This window comes from Myxocyprinus asiaticus, chromosome 36 (assembly GCF_019703515.2).
Source record: "Myxocyprinus asiaticus isolate MX2 ecotype Aquarium Trade chromosome 36, UBuf_Myxa_2, whole genome shotgun sequence".
NCBI lineage: Eukaryota > Metazoa > Chordata > Actinopteri > Cypriniformes > Catostomidae > Myxocyprinus > Myxocyprinus asiaticus.
The window spans coordinates 19838707-19865707 of NC_059379.1; the positions used below are offsets into that span (position 1 = coordinate 19838707).

The 27001-nt window shown below is 39.9% G+C and overlaps 1 protein-coding gene across 5 annotated transcripts in view; it reads right to left on the reverse strand.

The window, feature by feature from the left end:
- Positions 1–594: 594 nt before the first annotated feature.
- Positions 595–27001, reverse strand: part of LOC127427460 (junctional cadherin 5-associated protein-like) — a 60115-nt gene continuing 33708 nt past the window's right edge. For 3 of the 5 annotated variants that reach the window (XM_051675079.1, XM_051675082.1, XM_051675084.1), the window contains exons 2-4: positions 11850–12316; positions 5688–9793; positions 595–2738 (exon numbers count right to left, since the gene is read on the reverse strand). In XM_051675079.1, the coding sequence (XP_051531039.1) occupies positions 2704–2738; positions 5688–9793; positions 11850–12211 (4503 nt within the window). In that variant the 5' untranslated portion in view covers positions 12212–12316 and the 3' untranslated portion in view covers positions 595–2703. Of the gene's footprint in view, positions 2739–5687; positions 9794–11849; positions 12317–13789; positions 13809–20057; positions 20194–27001 lie in introns of those variants that run through there. The other 2 variants (XM_051675083.1, XM_051675080.1) reach the window with 2 other exon arrangements.

Genomic DNA, 27001 nt, shown 5'->3' on the forward strand with positions numbered 1-27001 from the left:
ATCAAGATAGGGCGGTCTTGCAATGCACATCCTTCTTGGCAAAGCCATTGCCGAGAAAATGCTGCATTCTTTATTAATTTCTCATTTAGTGCACAAAGTATGAGCTGTACAGTAAACATGTCATCATTTTAAATGTCAGTCAGTTTAATTGATTATGAATGCATGTTTTACGAGTCACATCCATACTCCAATACAGCAAGAATTTCAGACTTTTGAGAGAAAATGGGGAACAAAATATGTTTTGGATTTTGGATAGAGAGAAAAAGGTTTTCTTCATTACTTAATGTTCGTTCAATATATCTGTGTTTATAGGTTTGTTTGTATAACAGATTGGTGTTTATTAACACATAAATTGAATGCATTGTGAGAGAATAAATGAGTTGGAAAAGTATGATGGGCATTGCGTCATATTTGTTTCAGATATATGCAAGCACTGTTATTGTTCTAATCTTAACATGTGAAATATGTTTTATGCATACATTTTTTTTTAACTCTTCAATGACAGAAATGACGAGGAGCTCTGGAATTGTTTCATCTTTCCATGTGTCACAAACTAAATTTCATGAAAAAAAAAAAAAAAAAAAAAAAACACAGTCCATGCAAGAAGTTTATTAATGAGCAATCTTCTATAGTTAATGCACAAAGGAATTTCCTTTCAAACAATTCATTCACATTCACCCAATACTTCAAAGACACAAGTACTGAGGTGCACAGTAAACACTTCCCTTTCTGTAAAATATTCTAAAAATAGCTGGTTTTGATTTTAAATATTCAAAGCTTTTAGCAGGATAAAAATGTGCACAATGTAATGTAATTAATATTTTTAATGTAGTACCAAATGCAAAACAGTTTCCTGACCTCAGTTTACATCTCATGCAGAGACGGCAAATCAATTGCAACCCATACAAAATAATCATGTACAGTTTCTGTATGAAAATAGAAAAAGATATTAAATGCCATATATGGTATATGCAACAATATAATCATCTGTTTAAAAAAAATGTACAAAATGGTAGGAACAATCAAGGACTAATTACAACAATAATTTTATTCCAACTTACAAAAAGTGTGATGAATGCATGTTTTGTCATCTAAATTATTAATGGTCTGTATCTATCTGCATGAGTTTACAAATGTTTTATAATCATGCCTATAGCAAAGGGCAATATTTATACTACAGTAACATAATGGTATTTGTACTCTTCATCCATTATAATAATAATCATGTTCTGAACAAATGGGAGCAATGACTTTTATTAACTTTTTTGCCGAGCTCACTATCGCAGTCTTTGAATGTGCTAATTACTCAGTTTTTACTTACATTTATTTTTAGTCCACTTTGGACTGCAATTATAAAACAACCAAGTGATGGAAATATCGTCAAAGTAACTGTTGTCCACCTCCATTTTGTATATACAGAGTCATAAAGAAAGAAACCAAACAATAACAAAGGTATACTCAACTATATGAGTGAGCTTTCAGAACTGAGATGGACTTTTCAAGAAGAACGTAGATTGCTTCATTTATGAAATAAAATGCATAAACACAAAACACAACATAATACTTTCTTAAATTTGTGCAACAAAAGGCACACCACACACACCACAATAAAAGACTAATTTTGACTAAAAGATTCATTGTAAGAGTAATACAGGATAATAGACATACAATATTAAACATATGCAGACATGATATATTCATGATTGTTAGCAAGCAAACATTTTCACAAGGTAAAATAGAAATTACTTCTTTGAATATATTTTCATCTGTACAGTTTGTTTATAGCTTGACAAAAATAAATATATATCTTTTTTTATTTTTTGTTTGCATTTCGTGGTGAGATGATACACTATCATATTGCAACTCCAAAAAGCTCAAACTAAATATGAGATATGAAAACTCTTTGTGTGGAGTCATTTTAAAGCAATAGCTACTGAAAATGACTAATGAAGTCAATGCAGTTAAGATTACAATTGCAGGAGACCAGGACTTCAAACAAAATACCTTTCAATTTTTGTCTCTGTTCAGCTTTCTTCTTAGCTGCCTCATTTGGATAAAAATGAGTACTGTGTAAAAGTAGCCAATGCCATAATTTGCTAAACAAACAAACAAACAAAAAATAATAATGTTGTATTGCAGCTTGTTTCTCCCTACTGTAAAATATATAATGCACACTTTCCTTCTAACATTTCTTTAAAAAATAGTTTGCTCAGTGATTGAAATCAAAGTGTTATGTAACTGATCCTGCTGCTGTCTCAGTCCTATTCATTGCTTTGATACATCAAGGCCTCTCTTCATTCTCTCATTGATAATAATGGTAATAATACAGAAAATGAGAAGTGCAAACTTTAGTGTCTTTCTTGTCGTTGTTGCTTAATGGCACAATGACACTGTGTTCTGTGAAATTCCAACAGAACTCCAGCATTTGCTGGTGCAGAGAAACTTAAATTAGTAAGTCTACAGAGATTGATTTGTAGCTATTTGTGTCATGTCTGAACTTTACTTGATATATATTATACATTCATATCCAACTGATAGACAAGTTAGCTATTCCAGACATGAACAGTTCATAGAAGCTCTGAAAATGTGTCTTAATGAGTGGCATGAAGTCCATCCGCCTGCTTATTTCATCTCCAGCTATGTTTAAGATGAGAGTTTGGATTTCCAGTAAGGTCACAGGGTTTGCTCTTAAAGTGTCCAAATTCAGACTCTCTCCACATGACTGGGGTCATATGGATCTAAGGAAAAACACATGATGCATTAACGATTTTGACATAGAACCAATGGAGAAGATGGATATATCAAGGACTGTCAGCTAACTTTAATGTGTCTACTTGAAAAACAGATATCTAATCTCTGTATTATGTAATCTAAACTTTATTAACAAATCTAACAACATTTGTTTTACTTTATTAAATATAAAATGAGTCTGCAAGGACTGTTTTGGTCCATTATCTATTCTTGGCTGATTTGTGATGGCAGTGAGTCTAATAAATCTGACCACGATTCCCTCTTGTGGTGAACAAGATGCATTACTGTTTGGCTCAGAAGATTATGGCCAGTTATTGTGGCCTTGCTGCTCATAATGCTAAAAGCGAAAAACACTTCATGTGGACATGGCCAAAAATAACTTGACTCCCATGCAATATAGTACCGGAGGTGACTTCTCCTAGGGCACTACATGGAAGGTACCTCACACAATACAAATAGCACATTAAACAAAACCCTAATATTGGACACAGACTGGTATAATTTGTTCAACAATTACAAACTAAGGTACAGGAATGTTGGCTAATTTTAAATTGAACTTAATACATTTATGTTTAAAACTATTAAGGAGCACATGTATGAAGCTAAGATTTATCTACTCATTTATGAAGCTGAGAATAATTATAATTTTAGACTATAGCATTTAAAAAAAAATAAATAAATAAAATCAACCCAGTTTGAATGTTAAAATACACTAAAATGCCTTATATGCAGGGCTGGAAATGGGTGGTGACCTGGGAGGACAGAGTCCGGGTAGTGAATTTGAGGGGGGACGGAGTACCACTCCCCTTTGCCCTACTGAGGTGAGGTGATCCTCTGGAGAAAGTAATTTAATTCGCATATATTAATTTTTGCTGATGCTTTTTATCCACAGTGTCAAAGCGATTTATACATGATGAATAGCACAACCGTGTATCTTCTGTTCATTCCATTTCCATTTTAAAATAAAAAAACGGATAACGAAAAAACAGGTGTTTTCTTTTTTCATTTTTCTGCACAAGTAAAAAACAAACATACTCAAATTGATTCATTTAAAAAAAGTAAAATTCTTTTGTTTCTCATTTCCCATTCTTAAAACTAAAATTTAAGAGAAGAAAAACAAAAATCTAAAAAAACTCTTTTAATTTACATAACTATTAATTTACATCGACACTTACAAAAGTCACCAGCAGGGGGAGTAAAGATAAGAGACCTTGTATTTTACGTGGGGTAAGAGGATGTGACTATTCAGATGATAAATAATAGTATAGTTAAAATGGCATTTTGTGGAAAAACTATTGTGATCATAGTGATTTTAAGGGATATACAGTAAAGGGACTTTAAAGGGGGAAGGAAAGCCCTATTTGGATGGGATAATTTTACCAGACATATGTCTGTTATTACTGCAGATGTCTGTAAATTTACTGTCGATTTGCGTGATGGGACTTAAGCGATGTCTGCAGAAATCATACAGATGGGTGTGTCTTCTGCATTTACACATTGTTGCCAAATAACTGACCTATCAGAACATTTATTGCTGTGCATTCATTTTGCAGGACATTATAAACATGATCATATACTGGATCTGGGATTATTAGAAGAAATTGATTGGAATATCTGGCAAAATATAACAAAACTGGTGATATTAGTGAGCCTGAAATCCTATTTTAAATATATATATATATGTATATTCATGGCTAAATAAACACTCAACAGCATAAAATGCTTGAGAAAAACATGCATCAGTCTAAACGCAACAGCCAGCGCTATCTGCAGTCCATCTGAAGTGAAGCAAGTTTTACAATCTCTGGTGTCTTCTCTTGGCCAACATCCACTTCAGACACTTGAATAACTTGAGAAACAATGAAAGTTAAAGGGTTCGCTGGTTGCACAGTGCAGATTCAGTGGCTTTTTACCAGCATGTCAGTTTGCACGCGATTTTAACCAGGGGTTATTTTTACCGGGCGTTTTATAGAAAGTAAAATAGTTTACAAGATAATCTTTATTGGCGCATGAACGTGCAGTCCGTAAAAATTACTGGCATGACCAATTCGCACGGGATTAAAAACAGGGAGAAATTCTGGTAATTATTACCTTTTCCCACGTCCCCATATAAAACTAAGTTCCAGCATCTATGATCCTCTCAGGAACAGCAGAACATAAAGTAGGTTAAAAGTGTCAATCCTCGTTAGCCTTTATGCGAACTTCCATGGACATTTCGGGAAATAACAGCTTACAGATAAATTACAGAAAATTGGAAAATCTAATTTACAAAATCAGTATTACGGTCATTTTTCTCAAACTTAATTTTCCGAATGCATAATGCATTTTTTAAAAAGGGAAAAAACCTGTTTTAGTAAATAATTTACCAAAGCAAATAACTGCAAAATAAAAAGACAAGCTGTTTTTTCGTTTTCCGTTTTTTTGTTTTATTTCAAAACAGATATGGAATGAATGGAAGATACACGGATTCACAACACTGTCTGCGTGATATTTTTTGTATTGTTGGTTTATGTAAACATGCACTAGCCATCTACGGCTGTTGCGTTGGGTCTCTGTCTTGCAGGGCAACAGATCAGGATCGATAGAGAGGACGGGAGAGAGGGGTCCTGAGCGGATCCAAATGCATTAAAATACACATTAATTCACAAGGTGACAAATCAGGTTGCACAGCTAATGTATAGTTTTCTTTAAATTTGTTGTTATTTAAATGTAAATGTAGGCTATCCAATTACTACAATGGCTGCACAGCTAAATCATAAAGTTATAATATAAATGATGAAGAATGATAAAGATAAAGTGACCCCGGTGTTTGAATCACTTTGGTCCCCCCAGTGAATCTCAGCCATTTCCAGCACTGCTTATATGCCTGATAATGTGTTAGCTTTTCCCTAAAAAAATAATAACAATAGTAGTAGGTAAACGAATCATGTACTGACCTGACATAGATAGATTGTCATCATCCTCAATTGCAGACATTGTATTGTCCATTAATCCTTGTGGCAGAGTGATTTCTCTCTTCGCTACCTTGCCACTCCGGGACTGTAGGATTGGACGTGCCATAGACTTCGATGGCAGTCTTGATTTCTCTTGTATTAGCTTGTTTGCTGACACTTTCTCTTCCTCCTGAACCTTTACCTCATAGTCATGTTGTGTACAAATGGTTATGTCATTGTTCTTGTTTTCTTCCACCACATTCTCAATGTACTGATCCTTTTCCTCAAGTATTTTGTTCTCTTGAGCTGAGTCTGTTAGTTCTTTTTCTTGCTCTTCTTCTGAGCACCATTTTTCCTCTGTCTCTTTAGCCAAGGTGATCCTGGTCACAGTTCTCACTAAAGACTGAGAGTCTTCTTCCTTTGCATAGGCACTGTACTCCAGAAATGCTTGATCATTTGTGGATGAAGGGGGCAGAGGAGATGGGGAATATGCCTGGAGCTTGTCCTGTGGTTCTTCTGTTATCTCAGCAATGACTCTATCCTTCCTGTCTCCCCCAGAAACACTTAGGGCCAATTCCTCATCCTCTGCCAGTGGAAGCGACAAACACAAGTTACTTGGAGGAAATTCTGGCAGTTCCAATACAGACGAGACTCTGTGGCTGTGTTTCTCTGCACTATGTACATTTTCTCCAGATTCGGGATCCTCTTCAACTCGTATCACTATCTGTTCTGTCACATCTTCAAGACTTTCCATAGATGCATCTAGCACTTCCTCTGACTCTCTACTGACATTCTGTGTCTCCTCGTTTGAGCTCATCTCTTTGGTTTGCATTGCAATGGCTGAACCTTCAGTGGTTTCCGAATTTCCATTCTCTTTACCGTCACCCTGATCAACAACTAAAGCTTCAACTGGTACAGCAATGCCAAGTATCCTGGCAGCCCTTTGTTCAATGGATTCATTCTCAGGTATGCCTTTGGCACACTGAACTTGGTATAGGTTACTAAGGTCTTCTGTCGGCATGCTGTTGGCCTTCTCTTGACTCAAAAGGGTCTCTAGATGTTCATCTGCCAATGTCTTCTCATTACTCCAGCTCATATAATCTGAATAAAAATGGTCATCATCATCCTCATAATTTGCTTTAAACCTGCAATGGAGACTCTTGATTACATGGATGCGTGAGGACTTTCCTGAACTTGTAACCTCTGTGCTTCCTCTCCCTGATTCCTTCTCGATGAGGGCTTTGGAATTAAAGGAATTATTGTGGTTCAAACTTTGAGTACCTTCAGCAAGCTCAGGGCTGTGCCTGCTCATATCTCCACTACTGTCTGATGATGTAATTTGTAAGGTCTCACACATCTCTGAATTATCTGAAGGGCTTGTTAACATAGGGGACTCGGGACTTACGCATGTGGGTGATCCAGAGGTCACAGTGTCTGGAATGGCAGTGTACACTGTTAAACCAACATCCCTAAGCAAGCACTCCTTTGGAACTGGAATATCCTGCCTATGTATCCCTGGATCACTGTACCCCCTTTGCAGAACCTCAAAGTTTACATAACTGTTGGGTTTGGCCACAGGTGTCTCTTGTGTCTGGGTGTCCAAGTTTACCTTTGCCTTGGAACTTTTTATTCTTCTGTATTCTGGATGTCCCTCTACTCTGCCTCTGTTTCCTGAATCTGTCATTACATTTAAGTTTTTTTGTTTCATATGCATCTCTGTGACCTGTACTATATGTGACTGCTCGTCACTTTCCTTCTTCAAGTGAAGTGGCGCAGCTTCCTGTTTTCTATTGTTGACCTCTTTGCTAGTGTTGCTCAGTTCGAGAATATTGTTTAATGCATCTTCCAGCTCATCTATGCTCTGGTCAACTTTTGGACATTTGCCTGTCTGATCCTGAATCTCCTTATTAAAAGACTCAAGCTCCCCAATTGCATCCCATTTGCGTCTGTTAACCGGCTTTAATAAGAACTGTCCAAAAACTGCTTGGCCATCTGTTTGCTGTTTTGATGCAGTACTTCTAAGCAAAGGCTGAAGGTCTGAAGATGCTGGAGTTGGTGTTGATTGGGCTAGAGTGTGGCTTCTTATACTTGAACTGTTGTCAGTCCCAGTTCTGGAAAATGCACTGTTGCTGGAAGGGTTGAGATACTTTTGACCGATCATGGGATATCCATAGTTGGCACTGCAGTCAGTTTCACCTTCATTATCTGTGGTTGTGTGAGGGGAGGGATGGTCATTTGTTGTCTGCACAATGCCTCTTTGAGGATGGATGTTTCTAGAAACTTCTGGAGAGCCTGTCTGTGTTTCCTGGTTCCTGTATTGATCTCCAGGCCAGGATCCTACATAGAACAATTCATTGTCTTGACTTGCATTCAGTGATGTAGCATCTGCAATCTCTGTCCTTAAAGGGGAGCTTCTAATGGATAGGAAGCTGCTGGACTGCATTTCTGACTCCTTGCTTACTGGGGTTTTAGAAAGGCTTTGGTTGTCAGACTGTATCACTGTGTTTTCTTCAGATATCATTATTGGAGTAGCCACTTTTTCATTGTTATTTGGATCAGAGACACCTTTGTTTGCTTGCATATTAATAGGGACAGAAACCAGGCAAAACATTGTCTCTTTGAGTTTCTTCTTTGAGTTTTTCTTATTCTCAGCCAAAGTTTTGGCCTCAAATTTCTTCACTTGTGTTACCATCTCAATGAAACCCTGGTTTGAGTTGGAATTCTGTTGCATTGTCATCTGAAGAACAGTTGTGTTGTTGTGGTCAGTTGGATGCCTGTTGCAGTTTTGGTCAGATGTTGTGTTTGATCTTTCTGTCTCTTTCAATACTTTCTTGTGCATACTGTCCTCATTAATAGACTTGCTAATATTGCTTTTACTTTGTTCAGTGTGGTCAAATGATTTCTCTGTGAGAGGAAAGGCACTGTCATTGGACTTCTCAGATATGAGGCTGACCGGAATCTCATTTCTGATGTTTCTAATTTTATCTGCATCCGTCAGCGAGTTACCATCCATTCCCGCTCCTGAAATGTGCCTGACGCGAGGGTCATCAAAGGGAATGTACTGAACATTACCTATTCGTTCTTCGCTGTAGCCTGGATATGCCTGTCTCTTGCAGGGCATACTTCTTCGTCCATCTCTGTAATGATCTGGCCAAGCCATCCCTGTCTGCCTGATAAACCATTCCTGCACCTCTGTCATTGCAGAATCTTGCATATATGGGTCACCCCTATACTGGTGGTTACCCAATGAAATAGGATAAGTTCTATGACCTCCCTTAACTAAAGGCTGCCTCCTGTAGGATGGGGGAGGGTTATATACGGGGGGCTCTGCACCAGAGCCTCCAAGTTCTTGCACAAAGTATTCTTGCCTTGAGAAAGGAAGTGGAGTCCTGTCTCTAGCCCGAGGGGCAACTTCCCCCATAAGCATCTCTACGCTCCCACGCATCTGCTGGTGCACTTCATAAGATGGAGGTCTAAGCGGTCGACTAAATCTGGGTTTTGATGGTGGAGCAGACTGTGCACCCGATCGGTCAGTCCACCTGCTCTCTCCATCAAGATGCCTTCCATGAGGGTCTCGGGTATGGTGGCCGTTCAACCTATAGCTTCCATAAGAATCTCGCCCAGCATTTGGTATGCTAAAGTATTGGAGGCTTTCTGATTGAAGAGTCATTCTGGGCAATGACTGGGACTTGGTTTTTGTTCTAGGTGGAACAGCACCTTCTGCAGTTCGTGGCCTGCGTTGCTCCTGTGTTACTTCATTTTCAGATGGCTGGCGGCTCAAAGTGGTCACAGGATGCCACTCATCTGTTCCCAAACTCTGGTACTTCCTCTCAGCTGCAATTCTCCACTGGTGCAGGGCAATCTCTCTCTCCCTGGCACGTGCGCTCTCAGCCCTGCGCTGTCTCTCACGGTTATGCTCATCTGTGCCCAAGGCGGATTCTGGTCTCCGCTGCATGCCCTCTGGCTTGTTGGGAAGCCCCCCTGCACTTCCACGTGGGTCCCTGAAGTCGGCATAATCCAGAAGCACACTGAAGTCCTGACCTCTTCTTCGCCAGTATGACACATCCTGCTCAGGCTGAGAATGTATTCCTCTGTGGCTATCATAAAACCTGCAGACACACAGATGGAAGTAAATAAGTAGAAGTCAACTTTTATATTGTATCGTGTATCTTTTTTTAACAATTATTAATTTCTTGTTAGTAATCAGATAATTAAGAAAATAACAAATTGTAATTAGACATTTTCTAACGATTTTAATACTTTAGGCAAGACAAGAAGAAACTGTCTTACAATCAATTAACTCAATAACACATTTATGTTCAAATCCCACTATGCAGTATGCACTAAGACAGGGATATTCAATTAAAGTTCCAAGAGGTTCGGTCTCTAGATTTCCTTCCCAGCAAATGTCCGGACAATAACTTATGGTGTTAGTAGTCAGTATAGCTATGAAATGACATATTTTTTATTTTTTTTTTTAAATAGTAGGCCTAATTGTACATTTCCAAGTTGGCAGTAATAGTACTTTGTAAAAGAAGATAAAATATAAAAAGTCAAAACAGTCTCTTTAAAACTGGGCAAGGATTAGGACATTGGGGCTCCAGAGACAAAGCCAAAGTAGTGGGGTTTGGGGGATCTTCTACCAAAAGATTAAAATATTTTAATGAGTTCATCAATCGAGAGCACTTTGTTATAGATATTAAAACATAAATCAACTGTTCATTTTGAAGCTGAATGACAAAGTCCAGTATTTGTGTTTGGATATTTTTAGATACTCAAGGGGCATAGGAGGCCTTGTGACTTTTAAGGAAATATATTGTTTGGGGGTTCAGGGGTATCCCCTGAGAGAAAATTTTGAAAATGTAAAAGTCTGAATGGACCATTTTTATATTTTCCTTAAAATGAAAAACTACTAACAACAATGTACAGCACAATAGTGAAGCTTAAAAATACTGTTAGCTAAAGTTAAATAGGCCTATAAATGGTCAGACTATCAAATAAATGGAAACATTCTCATGAGAACTCCACTATGCTACTAGTAAAATCAGATTTTTGGTTGTTTTTCCTTGCCATTTATGCAAGAGATGAACTTGATAACATTTCACAAATATAGCCTGTTTATGAAAGGCTCGAAACATGCTGATTAATAAAGCTAATTTTAGACGGAAAAAACGTTATAGTTTAAAGGTGCTCTGGAAGCACATCGTCTTGCAATGCAATTATTTGAAAGTGCAAAGATGCACTACAGTATATCTTGAAAGCATGGCAATAATTATGTCCAGATCGATCTATCTATTTATCTATCTACCTGTCTGTCTGTCTGTCTGTCTATCTCTGTCCGTCTGTCTGTCTGTTAATCCATGGCATTACAAAAATCAATGACACACACACATACGCACGCACGCACGCACACACACGCACACAAAAACATTCCCTGAAGTCACTCTGCAACAACAGAGCTGACAGAATGCAGATATTCACATTTATATTCATCATGTTTTATTAATAATTGTGTTATATAAGAGATTGTTATAAGGGATGGAATATTGATCTGACAAAGGTCTCATGGGACATGTAGTTTACTGCTGACTCTGCTTGCAAAACTGAGCATGCTCAGTAGGGGGAGCTGCGGGCTTTCCCACAACAGTGCTTTTTATGCCACTATGGTCCCGTGTGAATGAGAGGAAATAAAAACTAACTGCAAAATCTTCTAAACAGTTAATTAATTAATTTGCTATAGGGAGAGGGTGAATGAGGCAGGAAAGAGAGCAGGCAGTCAAGTGAGATTAGGAAACAGAAACATGAAAATGTAGGATGTACAAAGATTTTAGAGGAAGAGATCAAGATGAAAGAGTGAAGGCAAAAATAAGAGAAGGAAAGAGAAAGAGAGAACAAAAGGGGAGGGGGAGGATTAAACAAACAAACAAACAAACAAACAAACAAAAAAGGGATCTTGTCCTGGTGCAAAAGTCCTTGACAGCTTCTCCCTTTACATAACTCTTTTCATCATGCAAGACAGCTTAAAGCTCAGATCAAAGGGATGAAAGGCAAAGAAGGAAAGACAGCAGAAATAAAAGAGTGTGTGTTTGTATGTGTGGGACAGAGAGAGAGAGGTAATGCACAAAGGATGAGGACGTCAATAAACAACAAATCAGCACAACTCACCCACTGTCTGTGGTCAGGCTGTCTTCTTGCAAACGTCCATCTCCTAGGTTACCGTTGTCTACGTCTTGTGTTCTCTGCTTTCTGACCCGGTTCTCGGTGTCACTGGGGAATCCCCTGGAAGAAGTCTGTCTGATGCCTCCTCTGCCACCACCGCTGTAAACATGGTCGCCCTCATAGCCATTCACGCCACTCTGTCCTTTCCGCTTCTCACCGATTTCACACCGGCTGTCGCTTTGTGCTGGCAGACATTTTTCATAGGTTGCAGGGTGGGGGGAAGATGAGTGTGGCACAGGGACATTGTTGCTGTTCCTTTGTGGGACTTTGTATCCATGTGAGATAAGAAGGTCTTCCACGCTGTACATGGCCAAGCGGTAAGTTGTTGCTTTTAGTGGTGTGTGTGTCAGATAAATTCCAGTCCTACTCTAGATGAGGCGAGCTCATGAACAGCTGCACAGGAGAGGCCATCACTGTGAGAATTGAGAAAACGGGACAGTGGGGAGAGAGAGGAAGAAGGAGAGGGGGAGAGAGAGGGAGAGAGATATAGGTGAAGTTAAAATGATTCTCTCTCAGTATGTTTATCATAAGAGGATTGCTGCTCGCTCCCCAATCAGAGGGGCAGCCAAAACAAAATGGCCCTATCTCACCACAAGAGAAGCGTTTCGTATGGCTGTTTGCTTGTCTGTCTACTGACCCAATCTCATTTTCTCCCTCTCTCTCATCTCCACTTTCCTCTGTTCTTTATCCAGAATGGAAAATCCATCTACTAGATCGCTGACTACCTCGTCTGCAAAAACTTCTGTGATGTGGAATGTTATCAAAATCTTGAACTCCAAACTTGACTTTAGCAAACAAATGCTAGTTATAAAGAATTTGATGAGAGTTTTTTTGTAATCAAATGACAATAAGAAATCTTGATAAATTTTTTTAATCCTGAGCAAAAAGTTTGTTTTAATATTTGAATCTTAACTACAATTTTGGGGACACATTTGTCCCCAGAAGTGAGTTAAATTGGAAAAACTTCTCATTTTGGACATTTGCAGACATCCTTAATTGGAAAATTGTTTCATTGATCAAACAGAGAGCATGTTTATATGCACAATCTTACACAATTATGCTTAATAAGTAGACAACATGTCAGGTCGTGTAAACACCTTAAATGGTTTTCCTTTATTGGGGTTAGGTCATAAATTTTCTAAGCAAAAAACCAATCAGCACACATAGATTTTTGCCCATTACCCCGATTTTGCATTGCATGTGTGGTTATTTCTGTCAAGCATGGCGCTAGCAATGCCAAGATCATGGGTTCAATTTGCAGGGAACACACAAACTGATAAAATATATACCTTGAATGCACTGTAAGTCACTTTGGATAAAAGCATCAACGGAATACATAAATGTAAATGTAATTTCTTTACCAGCGCTCTTTACCAGCTTATCCAATGTGTGCAAGTGTTATACGCATGTCTGTTTACATTTTGACATAAAAATCAGAGAATAACCCGATGATTTTCAAAAGATGCTAAAAGTTTTTGTCATTGTCAATGAGTGTGGGTTAAGGTTGGTCTATTGCTATTATAATTACCTTTATATAAAAACAATATGAATCTTGGCATGTCCTCATCTGGATAGCTAAGCTGAACATGCAACAGACTAAACAGTTGTAGGTCTACTGGTTTAGATAAGGCATCCAAAATAAAACTTGCCTTAAAAAGGCAGAAATGGTAGCGTAAAACTGTGTCTAAGCAAGACTGTGGAAAGAGAGGTTACCTAACCTGCCCTGAACACACATGCACACTCAGAGAGAGAGAGAGAGAGAGAGAGAGAGAGAGAGAGAGAGAGAAATTAACATGGTCTACAATCTCCCACCATTAGAAGGATTATCGTTATTATCTTGATCTGCTGAGAGTGAAGTCCAAATGGAAGCTTAGAGTTCTGCATACCTGAATGTTCTCTCAACCCTGCACGCTGCCTGATTTCCTAAAACAAACTAAAGAAAAAATTTTTTTTACAACATTTCCAACATTCTGCCAAAAAAACACTCCATGGTAGTTGTTCAAATATCAGAAACTAAATCAAAAGATTGGGCCACGCTTGTGGGTTATGCCCACTCATTTAGACATACAGAGATGGTGGTGCACAGCTCTTTTTGTGCACAGAGGCCCCATTACAATTTTCTCCAACCATAAACCTTAGTGCTGGAGGACTGACTTTTTAAAGTGAAAAAAATTAGGTGTCAACTTACATAGTGTAGTGAGAAGTCTCATGGTGGTAAGTTACTTCAAACAGACAAAATTTCTTTACTGATGGCACTGAATATTCACATAATAAAACATATAGACATATGTTTTACCATTTAAAAAACTGATATGTTTTGATTTACTGCTAATGTTTATCAGTTGCAGAGATATGTCTTTCATATTTTCACACTTCCCAACCCAGATACTCGGCCAGACTGATCCACATTTACCATTAAAGGCCCTTAGAGACCACTGCATCTCACAGCATCATCTAGCACACACAGAAGTCAAAAGAGGCACCCAAAATAATACAGACTTTTTTCTTTGTCCCCACACATTTGCATGTCTTCGTCCCATAGCAAACGCAACAATATTCAAAAACCAAAACTTCTAGGCAGGGTCCATTGAGAAGTTAAATGGCAAAGAACTGTATGTCTGGTTCAGAACACAGTGGTTTTAGCAATGACAAACTGCCTCCTAGAGCATGAGACAAATTCATACAATTGCGGATATGTGAGATAAAGCACTATTCTTTTTTTTATTAATGGCCTGCTTTTATGGCTAACACATTTTGCAAGCTAAAAATGAACCAAAGCACAAACAGACCAGTGCTGTCATGAGGCTGCTTTGAGCAAAAACTTAACAATAACAGTTAATCATTTGAATCCATTCAGACACTTTGATTCCTTTTTCTGAAAAGAAACACTTATGCTCACTTCTTTGAACCATTAATTTCCTTGATTAGCTGCTTATTTGCAGCTAATCATTAAGATAAAACCCATCATGTCTGTGAGCCTCTTACCTCCCAGAAGACCACTGAACTCTTTAGCTCTATAAACAGTAAGGTATGTCTGTGGAGCCAGCACTAACTTCCCTCATAAATGAATTACACATTTTTAGATCTGGCCCGCCTCACACCCCCCTCACCAGCAGGCCTGCAGAGCACAGAGCTACCGCCATGACAGTTTGGTGTCAACTCTGTATTCTTAGTCTTACTGAGATTTGTGGTGTGTGTTTGTGAAAGAAAAAAGAGAGAGAGAGACCCACTAATAAGAGGAGTAAATTTTCAGACACACAGATTGTGTGTGTGTGTGTAACCCAGTCTAAATTTTAAAACTCATAAAACATAAATAGTAAATGTAAATGCACAAAATTTAAAAAAGAAACACTCATATAACATTCTAGGTTACTAAACAAATCAATTAATAAGCCCTAAATATACAGTATTTGTAACATAAATTAGAAAAAGGGCACGTGGCCCCTATCGCAAAAACGATAGGTTACCTTTTCTGTAACCCCAGTTCTCTGAGACATCAAGTGGAAAGGGCATACGCACCAGACATCTGCAGAAGCATCCAATAGCACCAAATCTGGCTTGACAGACAGAAGCGCATGTCCAATGCCGGTGTAAGGCCCTGCCCTTACCTGAGGGCATAAAAGGACCTGTATGCTACTTCCATCGGTGAGCATATTCGCTTCTTGTGAAGCAAGCAGGGCAAGCTTGGTGAATCTCTCCACTCAATGTTTCAGAGAACTGGGGTTACAGAAAATGTAACCCATCGTTCTCTTTTATCATCTCGTGCTCGAGATCCACCTATGGGAAGATATGGACAACTCCCCGATTGCCCTATCAAAAGGATGGTTTACTAATTAAGGCAGTGCCGGACACATCCTTTATAATATTAGCAGGCTCTATAAACCATAAACATAACAAATCAGGGAGAAGAGGCCATGCACTGTGCTTGGAGTGAAACCTGTGGGGTAACATGTACACAGTGTGAGGGAGAAAGGGTTATGTTTAACCCATTATGAAGAACCCAAAACTGCATGTGCTACTGGGGTTCTGGTGACATCAAGGTGGTAGTACCTGGGGGGGGGGAGCCCAACATGCAGCTGAACAAATGTCTTGCAGAGAGACTCCTTGAAACAGGGCCCAGGTAGCAGCCATGCCTCTCGTGGAATGGGCCCTAAGGCCTGAGAGGGGCTGGAGACCCTTAGAGCTATATGCAAAAGATATTGCTACCACAAGCCAATGGGAAAGGCTTTGTTTAAAAATGGGTTTATCCATGTGGGAGGAAGCCCAGGTCGCTCTTTCTGATAGTCTCATTCCTACACATATACATGTGGAGTGTATGCACAAGACACAAGGCATTCAGCCTCTCATCCTCCACAGAGGTGAAAGGAGGTGGATGGAAAGCGCTGAGCTCTAACACCTCCCCTGTGAATTTAGGGTAACACTTAGGCATAAAGGCTGGATTGGGACTAAGAGAAACCTTCTCCATGCCTGGGGAAAATCTTGTACAAGAAGGATGAATAGAAAGGGCATGCAGATCAATGACATGTCTGGCTGATGCCACTGCCAGGAGTATAGATGTTTTCTAAGACAACAACTTTAAGAAATATTTTCCAAGGGCTCAAAAGGCTGCTGTGACAGAGCTTCCAGCACCATGGAGAGGTTCCACTCAGGAACAAGCTTTCTAGTAACTGGCACAGAACGGCGAGCACCCTTCATGTATCTACGAATGAGAGGATGCTGCCCTACTGCTGCATCATTGAAGACAATGTGGCAAGCAGAAATGGCTGCCAGGTAAACCTTGATGGTCGAAAAAGATTTTCCTTTGTCCAAAAGGTTTTGTAGAAAGCATAATATATCCGTGACTGAACACTGATATGACACCAAATGATGTGAATTACAAAATTTTTCAAACACCTGCCACTTACAATCATTCAAAGACCTCATGTACAAGGCTCTAGAATTTAGTATAGTGGCGACCACCTTGGGGGGAAGCCCCAGTGTGTTCAGGTTGGACCTTTCATGGGCAAGGCCCATAGTGCCACCCTGTCTGGGTGAGGGTGGTATATTTCTCTGTTCGCCTGAGACAAGAGGTTTGTGTGCAACGGGAGCGGGCATGGCTGGTTATGAAGGAGGAGAATTATTATGGTGCTTTGGGCCATCTGGGTGCTATGAGAATTAGTGTCAAGCTCTGCTCTCTCACCCTTGCTTGACAGGAGATCCGTGCCCAAGTTCACAACACCCGGGATGTGAGTCACATGTAATGACAGGAAGTACTGACTGCTCCATACCAAAGGTTTGTGGGCTAGGCAGTGAAGCTGAGGGGAGCACATCCCTCCTTGGTGATTGATGTGTGCTACGGCTGTGGTATTGTTGCATCGCTCTAGAATATGATGCCCCTGAAGGCGAGGCAGAAAATGTCTTGGAACCTTCCACACAGTAAGGAGCTCTAGATAATTTATGTGAGCTAAGTGTAGTTTCGTCGGCCACATCCCATTCACTGTTCTGCCCTCCTGGGTGGCACCCCACCCAGACAGGGAAGCATCTTTCGTAACAAGTTTTCATATCATAACCGCCCCTAGAGGCATCCTGTGTGCATAAAACTCTGTGCTCGTCCAGTGGTGCAATGCTGATATGTAAGTGCGGGTCACTGTAACGTTGCAACGGAGATCGCGCAGGGGGTTGTGATGAAGAGACAAAATCCATTTCATGAATGTTCTCATCCTCAAAAGTCCCAAGGGCAAAACATGGATGGCTGAAGCCATGAGGCCCTGAAGTCTGAGACAAATGTGTTACTGCACGCTTGCTCCCTCTTTGAACTGTGAGAGACCATTCATTAGAGACAGAATGCGCTCTTCTGACAGATGAGCACGCATCACAGTGGAATTTAGCTCCAGTCCCAGAAAAGTGACATTCTGGGACAGAGTGAAATTGCTCTTGCTCAGATTTATTCTGAAACCGAGAAATGCAAGGTGTGAGAGCACTAGTTGTGTGTCCTGCACTGCTTTCTCTCTTGAACTGGCTATGATTAACCAATCGTCTCTATATATGTCAGGATTTTCAGCCACGCTAGGAGTAACAGAGCTAATTCTGCTTCCAAACAGAGACAAAATACGCACGGGCTTAGGGCGAGACTGAACGGCAGAACCGTGAATTCATAACAAATGCCATGATAGGCAAAACAAAGGAATTTCCTGTGTGGGGGATAAATGCTGACATGGAAGAAAGCATCTTTCAGATTGACTGATGTGAACCAATCGTTCTTATGTATAGAACGAGAGAGAGTGTTGCATGTTAACATCTTGAAATTGTATTGTATCAAATGTCTGTTTAACACTCTGAGATCCAACTTAGGGTGCAGTGAACCACCCTTCTTTGGAACTAGAAAATAACGGGAATAAAATCCCTGTTGACATTGGTCCGGGGGAACTACCCAAATTGCCCCTTTCTCTAAGAGAGAAGAAATTTCCTCTTCCATAAAATAAGCAGAGCTCTCATTCGTCTGCGAGAAAATTACACTGCCGAAACTTGGGGGTTTCATGGCGAACTGAAGCCTGCAGCCGTGCATAATTGTCTGAATTACCCACTCGGGAGCCGACACGGTGTGCTAGACTTATATGTGATTTGTGAGCATTCCCACCTGAGCTGAGGCATTGCAATGAGTTTCAATAGTGGGCAGTATGCTTGTTTGTGATACAATGGTGCAATCTAGTGGGCAACTTAGGTGTGATATGTGGGACAGTGGAGAATTTTCCATTCTTAGCAGTTGATTCATTTGATTCTTTAGATTTTTTATTTTCAAACACACATTGGTCATGGCCTTTATTGCGAGTGTGAAAATGGTGTTGTGCATACGGTGTAGTGACACTGCTTGTGCACTTGAAACTGAGTCTCTTTCCAGCGTGAAAACTCTTAACACTGCGTGCTGGGAGGTGAGACTTAACCTGGGCAGCACTTGAACTGGTGCTGTCGTGCACAAAACCCGGGGAAGGGAACCCATGGGTGACCCCACCAACCCCACCAACTGAGAGTTTCCTCCTCTTGTGAGAAAGGATGGGAAAATCCAAACTCACGTCCAAAGGGCTGACAGCCCAGGAACCTGGACTTAGAGCCTCCGGAGCCTGTACATCAGGCAGATCGCTTCCTTTTGGAGTCAGAAGGGGTAGGGTTGGGGGGCTCCTTGGCCATGGCAGTAATGGTCATTTTCCCCCAGGGCTTTGGAGGAGGATTGGGCTGATGACTAGGTGGCTTTTTATGAGACTTATGTCTGATGGCATTGTGATATGCTAGCCCAGTGGTAGCAGCCTGTGCAGCCCGTACAGTAGAAGCCTGGTGAGGCGTAGATTGTGCCTACAGCGTAGGAGCTTCATGGGCTAAGCGAGACAATGGCTACAGGTGTCAGGCAGAGAAAGAGCTTCCTCCGCATGTTTCAACCCCATACACATAATGCAGAAGGGATGGGTATCCCTTGCTGCAATTAGGGCTCCGCAAGTGGCCGGGCATGCCCACGACTGCTGGTTCCCAGAGTTCAAAGATGTTATGGGTTTTGACTGAGCCATGCCATAGAAAACCGCTGAATTCTTATTCCCAAAGTATCAGCAGGCGGTTAGCCTGAGATGCAGGAAAAACGGCAACAAAGAAAGGCGGGCAGCCTTAAAAGCAAGAGGGCCAGCGAGCGTGGGCGGATTGCAGGCAGGATAAAACAGCAACTGACTGGTATTTTCTTGGCAGTCATGCCTAGCGGAGGCTGATCCTAGATCCTGTTAAATGAAAACCAACAAGTGAAATCTAATTGAGCTGTGAGTTAAAAACTTAATAATAATTTAAATAATTAAAAAAAAATCACATAGACCTTTAAAGACAATTATAATAGTCCTACGCCTAAACAAAAATAAAATGGAGATAGTTGAAAGAGAGAATGTCAAAATCACAAGCTCAATTATAGTTAGTGGCCTTACTAACACAGAGTTAGATGAAGACTTGTCTGACTTTCTAAATACACATGGCCGTGTATCCAGAATCCTTTGCATAAATGACCCACAATCTCCAAATTATCGTGATGTCATCGTGGAGTATGAGAGTTACTATGCTCCTACAACCTTTGAACCCATGCTGCCTCATAGCTTAAAGAGCCCACACAATGTCACCTACCACATAAGACACTTGTCAAGCATGTACCTGCCCATAGTCACTGAGCACGCCACTTTGAGTTATTTCAGTGAACTGCAGAAAATAGCCAAGCTTAGTGGTAAATCATTCGAGAACCTCTTGAAAGAGCAGCTTTCCAGATGCACTGAATCAGCTGTTGGAAACCTGAAAGATACAAGTGAGTCTGTTACAAGTGAGTCACAATTGCCTTATCCTCCTTCCCCACTTAAGAGTACTAACCTTGCAGAAGGGAGTCAAAGCCCAGCTACAATTAATACCGTAATTTCAGAGAAACAATCACCTGCCATTGGAGTAACTGACGCAAATCTGCCAGAGGTCCATTACATGGTTATAGAACATATTGCAAGGATTGAAGGAGCATCATCACAGGCACATGCATCTTTCAGGCTCAGAGTGTTCTCCGGAAAAAGTCCCTGTCCAAGCACTGAAGTGGACTATGAAATTGGAGAAATAATGTGGAGCTCATTCTACAAGATCCTTCTCTTTCAGACCTTCATCGGTCTAGGAAAATCCTAAACAGCCTTCTACCGCCAGCAATAGACATAGTCAAACACCTAGGTTCAAAAGCTCTACCCACAGCTTCCCTAGACTTGTTGGACTCCGCTTTTGATACTGTGGAAGATGGCGATTAACTTTTTGCCAAGTTCTTAAATACATTACATGATGCTGGTGAAAAGCAGTCCTTATACTTACAGCAGTTGCAGACAGCTCTTACCAAGGTAATCAAGAGAGGTGGTGTCTCTGCTGATGAAGTCAACCAGCAGCTTCTTAAACAGTTTGCAGAGGGTGTTGGGACAATGTGCTGATAGCAGGTCTCCAGCTCAAACACAAGACAGAAAACCAACCTCCATTCCCTGAATTTCTCCTACAGATACGTAGTGAGGAAAGCAAATACACTGCTAAAGAGAGCAGAATGAGAAAGCATCTTGGAGCTCACAAGCAAAAAGTCACTTCCCACATTGTAAATGCTTGTCCAATTGACATGACCTCGGAAGAAAATGAAGTATCTTAGTTAAAAAGACAAGTTGCCAAACTTCAGAGCCAATTCACCAAACGTAAGACCAAGCAAGCTGAAAAGAGTGTGCAGCCCCAAAGTAATGCTGTCCTTGACCTGAAAAAGCAAGTCACTGAGTTACAGAGCCAGATTACAAAACTAAATGTACAGAAATGCCAAAACCGCCAAGTAAATGTCACTGAAATGAGAAAGGCACCTTTTCCTAAACCTACTATGAAGAATCCTCCACCTACCATAACTAGAAAGATGCTTGACAGGCCCAAGCCCGGCTACTGTTTCCATTGTGGAGAGGATGGGCACATTGCTTCTGTGTGCGATAGCGAGTCAAACCTTTCGCTTGTGGCAAGTAAGAGGAGACAGTTGAAGGAAAGACAATGTGTATGGGACAGCCACTACGGCTCAGTTGGTTCTGAGTCTTTAAACGAGAACTAGCCCTTGTGGCAGTATTGTAGTACTTGAGATTGGTCTTGGTCTCTTTTTGAAAGTCTTGGTCTTGTCTCGGAATCGACCGCATTTTTATTCGGTCTTGTCTCGGTCTCAGACAAAGAGGACTCGGGATTTTATTTAAGACTGGTTAAGACCACAACTGCGGGGATGTCACTAAATTGCCTGTGCATTGTCTGATTTATTTGTTAACATCATTACTGTGACTGGATGTAAAACTTCTTGCTTCAAATGCAAGCAATAACTTGACTCATTTCTAATTAATTTTTTTTTACTGTTAACGGCTGTCACCCCTCCCCACCCCTCTTCACACACACTCCAAGAAAGTGAATGCAGGAGACAGGAGAAGAAACTGTGGCTGTCTGAGAGATGTCAGTCAAATCTTCAGTACAACAATTTGGCTACCTAAACCAGTGTTTCCCTACCACTGTGCCCACTAGCGTGCCGTGATAGATTGTCAGCTGTGCCATGGAAAATGATCAAATTCCTCAAAATAAATAAATACAGTGTTTTCCCAGGATTTTAGTGAAGGCCTAGAGACGGTAGAAGAGTTTTAAAGTTGCCAATTCAGTATATTTTCCATTACGAAGTATTTTATGCAACCAGTTTAAATATTTTGTCTATCATAACATTATTGTTCTAACAAACTCTAGTCCGCTGTGAAACGCAACTCCTCACATGCCCACAAAATGATGCTTCATCATCACACTTAGTAGTAAAATCATTCAGTTAGTGAACCAAAAGAATGAATAGAATACAACAGACTAACAGATGTTATGAACAGATGTGGCTTACTTGTCGCGTTTCTCTCATGAAACATAAAAAGAATATGAGAAACTGTTACATACAGTTACTAAAAGCAAATTCTCCTGTTTTAAACAAGTTCAAAAACCATGTGATACAGTGTATAGGTTCTGATGTACTGTAATCTTCACAGAGCGCGTTTGACATCTGAACCGGTGAAAGGAGGCCGGGCGGCTGCCAGGTCCAGGACCTAGTGCCTGCTGAATCTAACCTCTGTCAGTGCGACTTATGTGGGGTTTTTTTCTCTCTATCAACAACGCGATTTTGACCTGGTGTGACTTATAGTCAGGTGCGACTTTATTTCCGGAAAATACAGTAAATAAATAAATAAATAAAAACTAAAAAAAATTATTTGCTGAATGAATTTGCAAGAACAAATCTACAAATTGAAAAATACACAAATTTGTTGGTTTATCATTCTCCAATTAGCACTCTTAGCATCTGTGACTTCATTATACAACGTACTGTACCTATGTTACTTGTGTTTTTTGCATAGCCTAATTTCAAACATTACGAGTTCACGCTACTAAGACAGACAGCAAACATGGACAAAATCTTGAAAAGGAAAACTATCGACGATGGTTATGTGGGATAGTGGTGTGCCATGGGATTTTTTCATTGTAGAAAGTGTGCCGTGGCAGAAAAAATGTTGGGAAACACTGACCTAAACCACAAAGAGTTCATCTGCAAAAAAGCGTCAAAAAGAAAACACACAGCAGTATGTAAATTCTGCAATGCAATGCTTACCAAGACGGCTGGGACCACATCAAACTTTTATCGGCACTTAGAAAAGAAGCATAAAGAATGGTAAGCTAAGTGTAAGGGATGCTTGCAAAGCTAGCTGGCTAACGTTAGCAAGCTGCCTCTTGCTGCATTCCATTCAACTCGGAAAGTCAGATTTTCCAACTTCCTATGGGAAAAGTGCAATGGAACGTCACTTGAAGTCGTAATTAAACTTGGAAAGTTGTGCGAACTCCGATTTTGTTGAGATGCAGGTGCGTGATGAAGATGTACAAAATAATTGATAAACATTCACTTTTATTAAATAATATCGATAAATTAGTCAAAGTTCCTACATTACATGATATTAAAGCTTGTTTAACAAACATTAGCAGAGTAGCAGGTGTTCAAAACATGGTAAATTATACTCTCATTTGATAATCGTACACCTGAAGCACAAATGCTAGCGCTGCAGATTGTTTATAAATTGGGTTGCTTGGAAACATCTCTGGTGACAGTCAAACATCTGCTAAGCTAACGGGAGTGTTGCAGTTTTGTTTCCTTAAACGTCATCTGGCATTGGAATGCCTTTATGCTTAACGCTTACTTAATTTACAAATTTAAAACCATGACTTGCACTGCACACAAATAACTAATACTGGCATTATATTCATGTTGTTTAGCCAGAGGAGAACTGGCTCCCACAGTGAGCCTTGTTTCTCCCAAGGTTATTTTTCTCCATTAACCAACATCTTATGGAATTTTGTGTTCCTTGCCATAGTCACCTTCAGCTTGCTCACTGGGGTTCTAAATACAATTATTATTTAATTATTTAATATCTATACACAATTTACAATCATATTTAATCAAACTACACAATGATCACTCTAAGATTTTATAGATATTACAGTTTCATTTTTTGTTAATGCATGATTTCCTATAAAGCTGCTTTGAAACGATGTGCGTTGTGAAAACGCTATACAAATAAAAACGACTTGACTTGACTTATGGTCGGAGATTGGAGATATCAAGTGGAATATCCCCATATCCTATTTGAAAGGAACGCAGCATCTATACCTAAACTCATCTTCACCCCTCACCCAAGGAGATTTAGCGAGTATTAGCTAAACACATTAGCTACCTAAGTATTTAATGTTTTTTAGGGCGCTAGTTTCAGTTGCTCGCCAGCTATTTGCCGCCTAGCTAGGTGCACAAGCTACCTAATTTAGTTAACATAAATTGAGGAATGTAGCTAATGCAGTGTTAACTTTGTGAGAGATTGAGGGGACAAGGCATGTAGTGACAAATTGTTGTTCCCAAGTTATGTTTTTGCTTGTGATAAACAATGACGAGACAGGCCTCATAAAGTTATGTAGCTAATGTATATAAAGTTACGTTACAATAACGTTAGTTAATGTCGGCTCTGACATAAATGCTACACGCCAAGGTAACGTTCCCTCACTTGGGTGAGAGAGCTAGAGATGTGACAGCAGAGAGTGGAGACAGAGTAATGCGCCTCTACTTATATGAAAATGTTACATTTTAAATAGGCTGCTTTGCTTGTTTGGCATTCTTTGTTCTATTTTCTAGATTTAGCTATGTGGTTAGCAAATTGCACACATTAATACAAGGCTTGTTGTTGGTTCAAAAACAACAAAAAAAAACTTACTATATTGTTTAAGAAAAGACAGAGAAAAGTGAAGACTTAAGTATTGAATAATTTTTGACATATTCTGTACTTAATGATGGTTTCTATGGGAAGAGTCATTCAGAAAACCTGATGTGATGCCTGCACAAAAATTTTATTGTTTTAGGTGGATGGTAAAACTTGGAAAAGGAGTGTTGAATAAAGATGGTTAAGTTGATTTCATCTCCTTAGTGTTTGTTTGCATTTGTTGGCTCATAGAAAACAAAGGAAAATTCACACACATTAAATTCACCTCTGCAATGGCTTTTGATTATTTTATCAAGACATTTCTCATGGTACACTGACACACACACTCATATATATATATATATATATATATATATATATATATATATATATATATATATATATAATGGCAATAAAAGAGGTGAATGAAGAGGAATCTTCATTTGTTTTCTGTGGGTGTTTTTATGGGAATGTGAATCTTTCAGATCAATTTGAGGGGTGCCTATGGTTTGCATGTTCCACATTTTATTGTAAGTGTGTCATGCAGTGTAGGACTCGCACTGGTCTGGTCTTGGTCTTGACTCGGTCTCTCCCTGCCTTGGTCTTGACTTGGTCTCAACTCCTCAAAGTCTTGGTCTTGTCTCGGTCTCGATACACTTTGGTCTTGGTCTTGACTTGGTCTCGGTTTAGGTGGTCTTGTCTATAACACTGTCTTGTGGTGGGATGCACAAGGGCGAGCACATGTAGAATTAGTCCCATCGACACCAAGACCAGAGATCCCAGACCATCCAAAGTCTTGTCATACCAAATCATCCACTGTTCATATACCCAAGGTTCTGGTTGGAGTCAAGTGCACTGCACAAGTATCTCCTTGACACCGGGTCTCAAGTGACCACAATCTCTCAGTCCTTCTTTGAGCAGAACTTATCCAATTTAACCCTAAACCCCCTGAATAACCTGTTGGAAGTGGAGGCTGCAAATGGCCATGATGTTCCTTACTTGGGTTATTTTGAAGTAAACATTACTTTCCCAGAGGACTTTCTTGGGTCAGAAGTTGAAGTGTCAACTCTTGCTTTGATCATTCCAGACACTGGAACCACTGCTCAGCCCAAAGTGTTAATATGCACGAACACACTGGATTTAGCCTATGAGAAGCACTTTGAGATCAACACTTCAGATTCCAAACCAATAATATATGGATATACTAAAGCTGTTGTGAAGAATATTGAGCACAGACTTAAGCAGAAAGTGAACAGTAACATCAGATGTGTGAGACTACTTGATATGCCAACTGTTATTCCTGCAGGCCAAAACATTGTTCTTGATTGAGCTGTGAGTGTTAGAGGCCAAGTCACAGAGAAATGAGTTGTGATGGAACCTCCTGCAACATCATCTGTGGCTGGAGGATCGTTGATCACCAGTTGTTTACTTACCTAACACCAAATGCCATCACGGGAGGTGCCAGTGGTGTTGAGAAATGAACCTGAGAATGACATCATTACAGTTGTGCTCAAAAGTTTGCATACCCTGGCAGAAATGGTGAAATTTTGGCACTGATTTTGAAAATATGACTGATTATGCTTTTATTTAAGAATAGTGATCATATGAAGCATTTATTATCACATAATTGTTTGGCTCCTTTTTAAATCATAATGATAACAGAAATCACCCAAATGGCCCTGATCAAAAGTTTACATACCCTTGAATGTTTGGCCTTGTTACAGACACACAAGGTGACACACAAAGGTTTAAATGGCAATTAAAGGTTAATTTCCCACACCTGTGGCTTTTTAAATTGCAATTAGTGTCTATGTATATATAGTCAATGAGTTTGTTAGCTCTCACTTGGATGCACTGAGCAGGCTAGATACTGGGCCATGGGGAGTAGAAAAGAACTGTCAAAAGACCTACGTAACAAGGTAATGGAACTTTATAAAGATGGAGAAGGATATAAAAAGATATCCAAAACCTTGAAAATGCCAGTCAGTACTGTTCAATCACTTATTAAGAAGTGGAAAATTCGGGGATCTCTTGATGCCAAGGTCAGGTAGACCAAGAAAGATTTCAGCCACAACTGCCAGAAGAATTGTTCGGGATACAAAGAAAAATCCACAGGTAACCTCAGGAGAAATACAGGCTGCTCTGGAAAAACGGTGTGGTTGTTTCAAGGAGCACAATGCGACGATACTTGAAAAAAAATGAGCTGCATGGTCGAGTTGCCAGAAAGAAGCCTTTACTGCACCAATGCCACAAAAAAGCCAGGTTACAATATGCCCAAAAACACCTTGACACGCCTCACAGCTTCTGGCACACTGT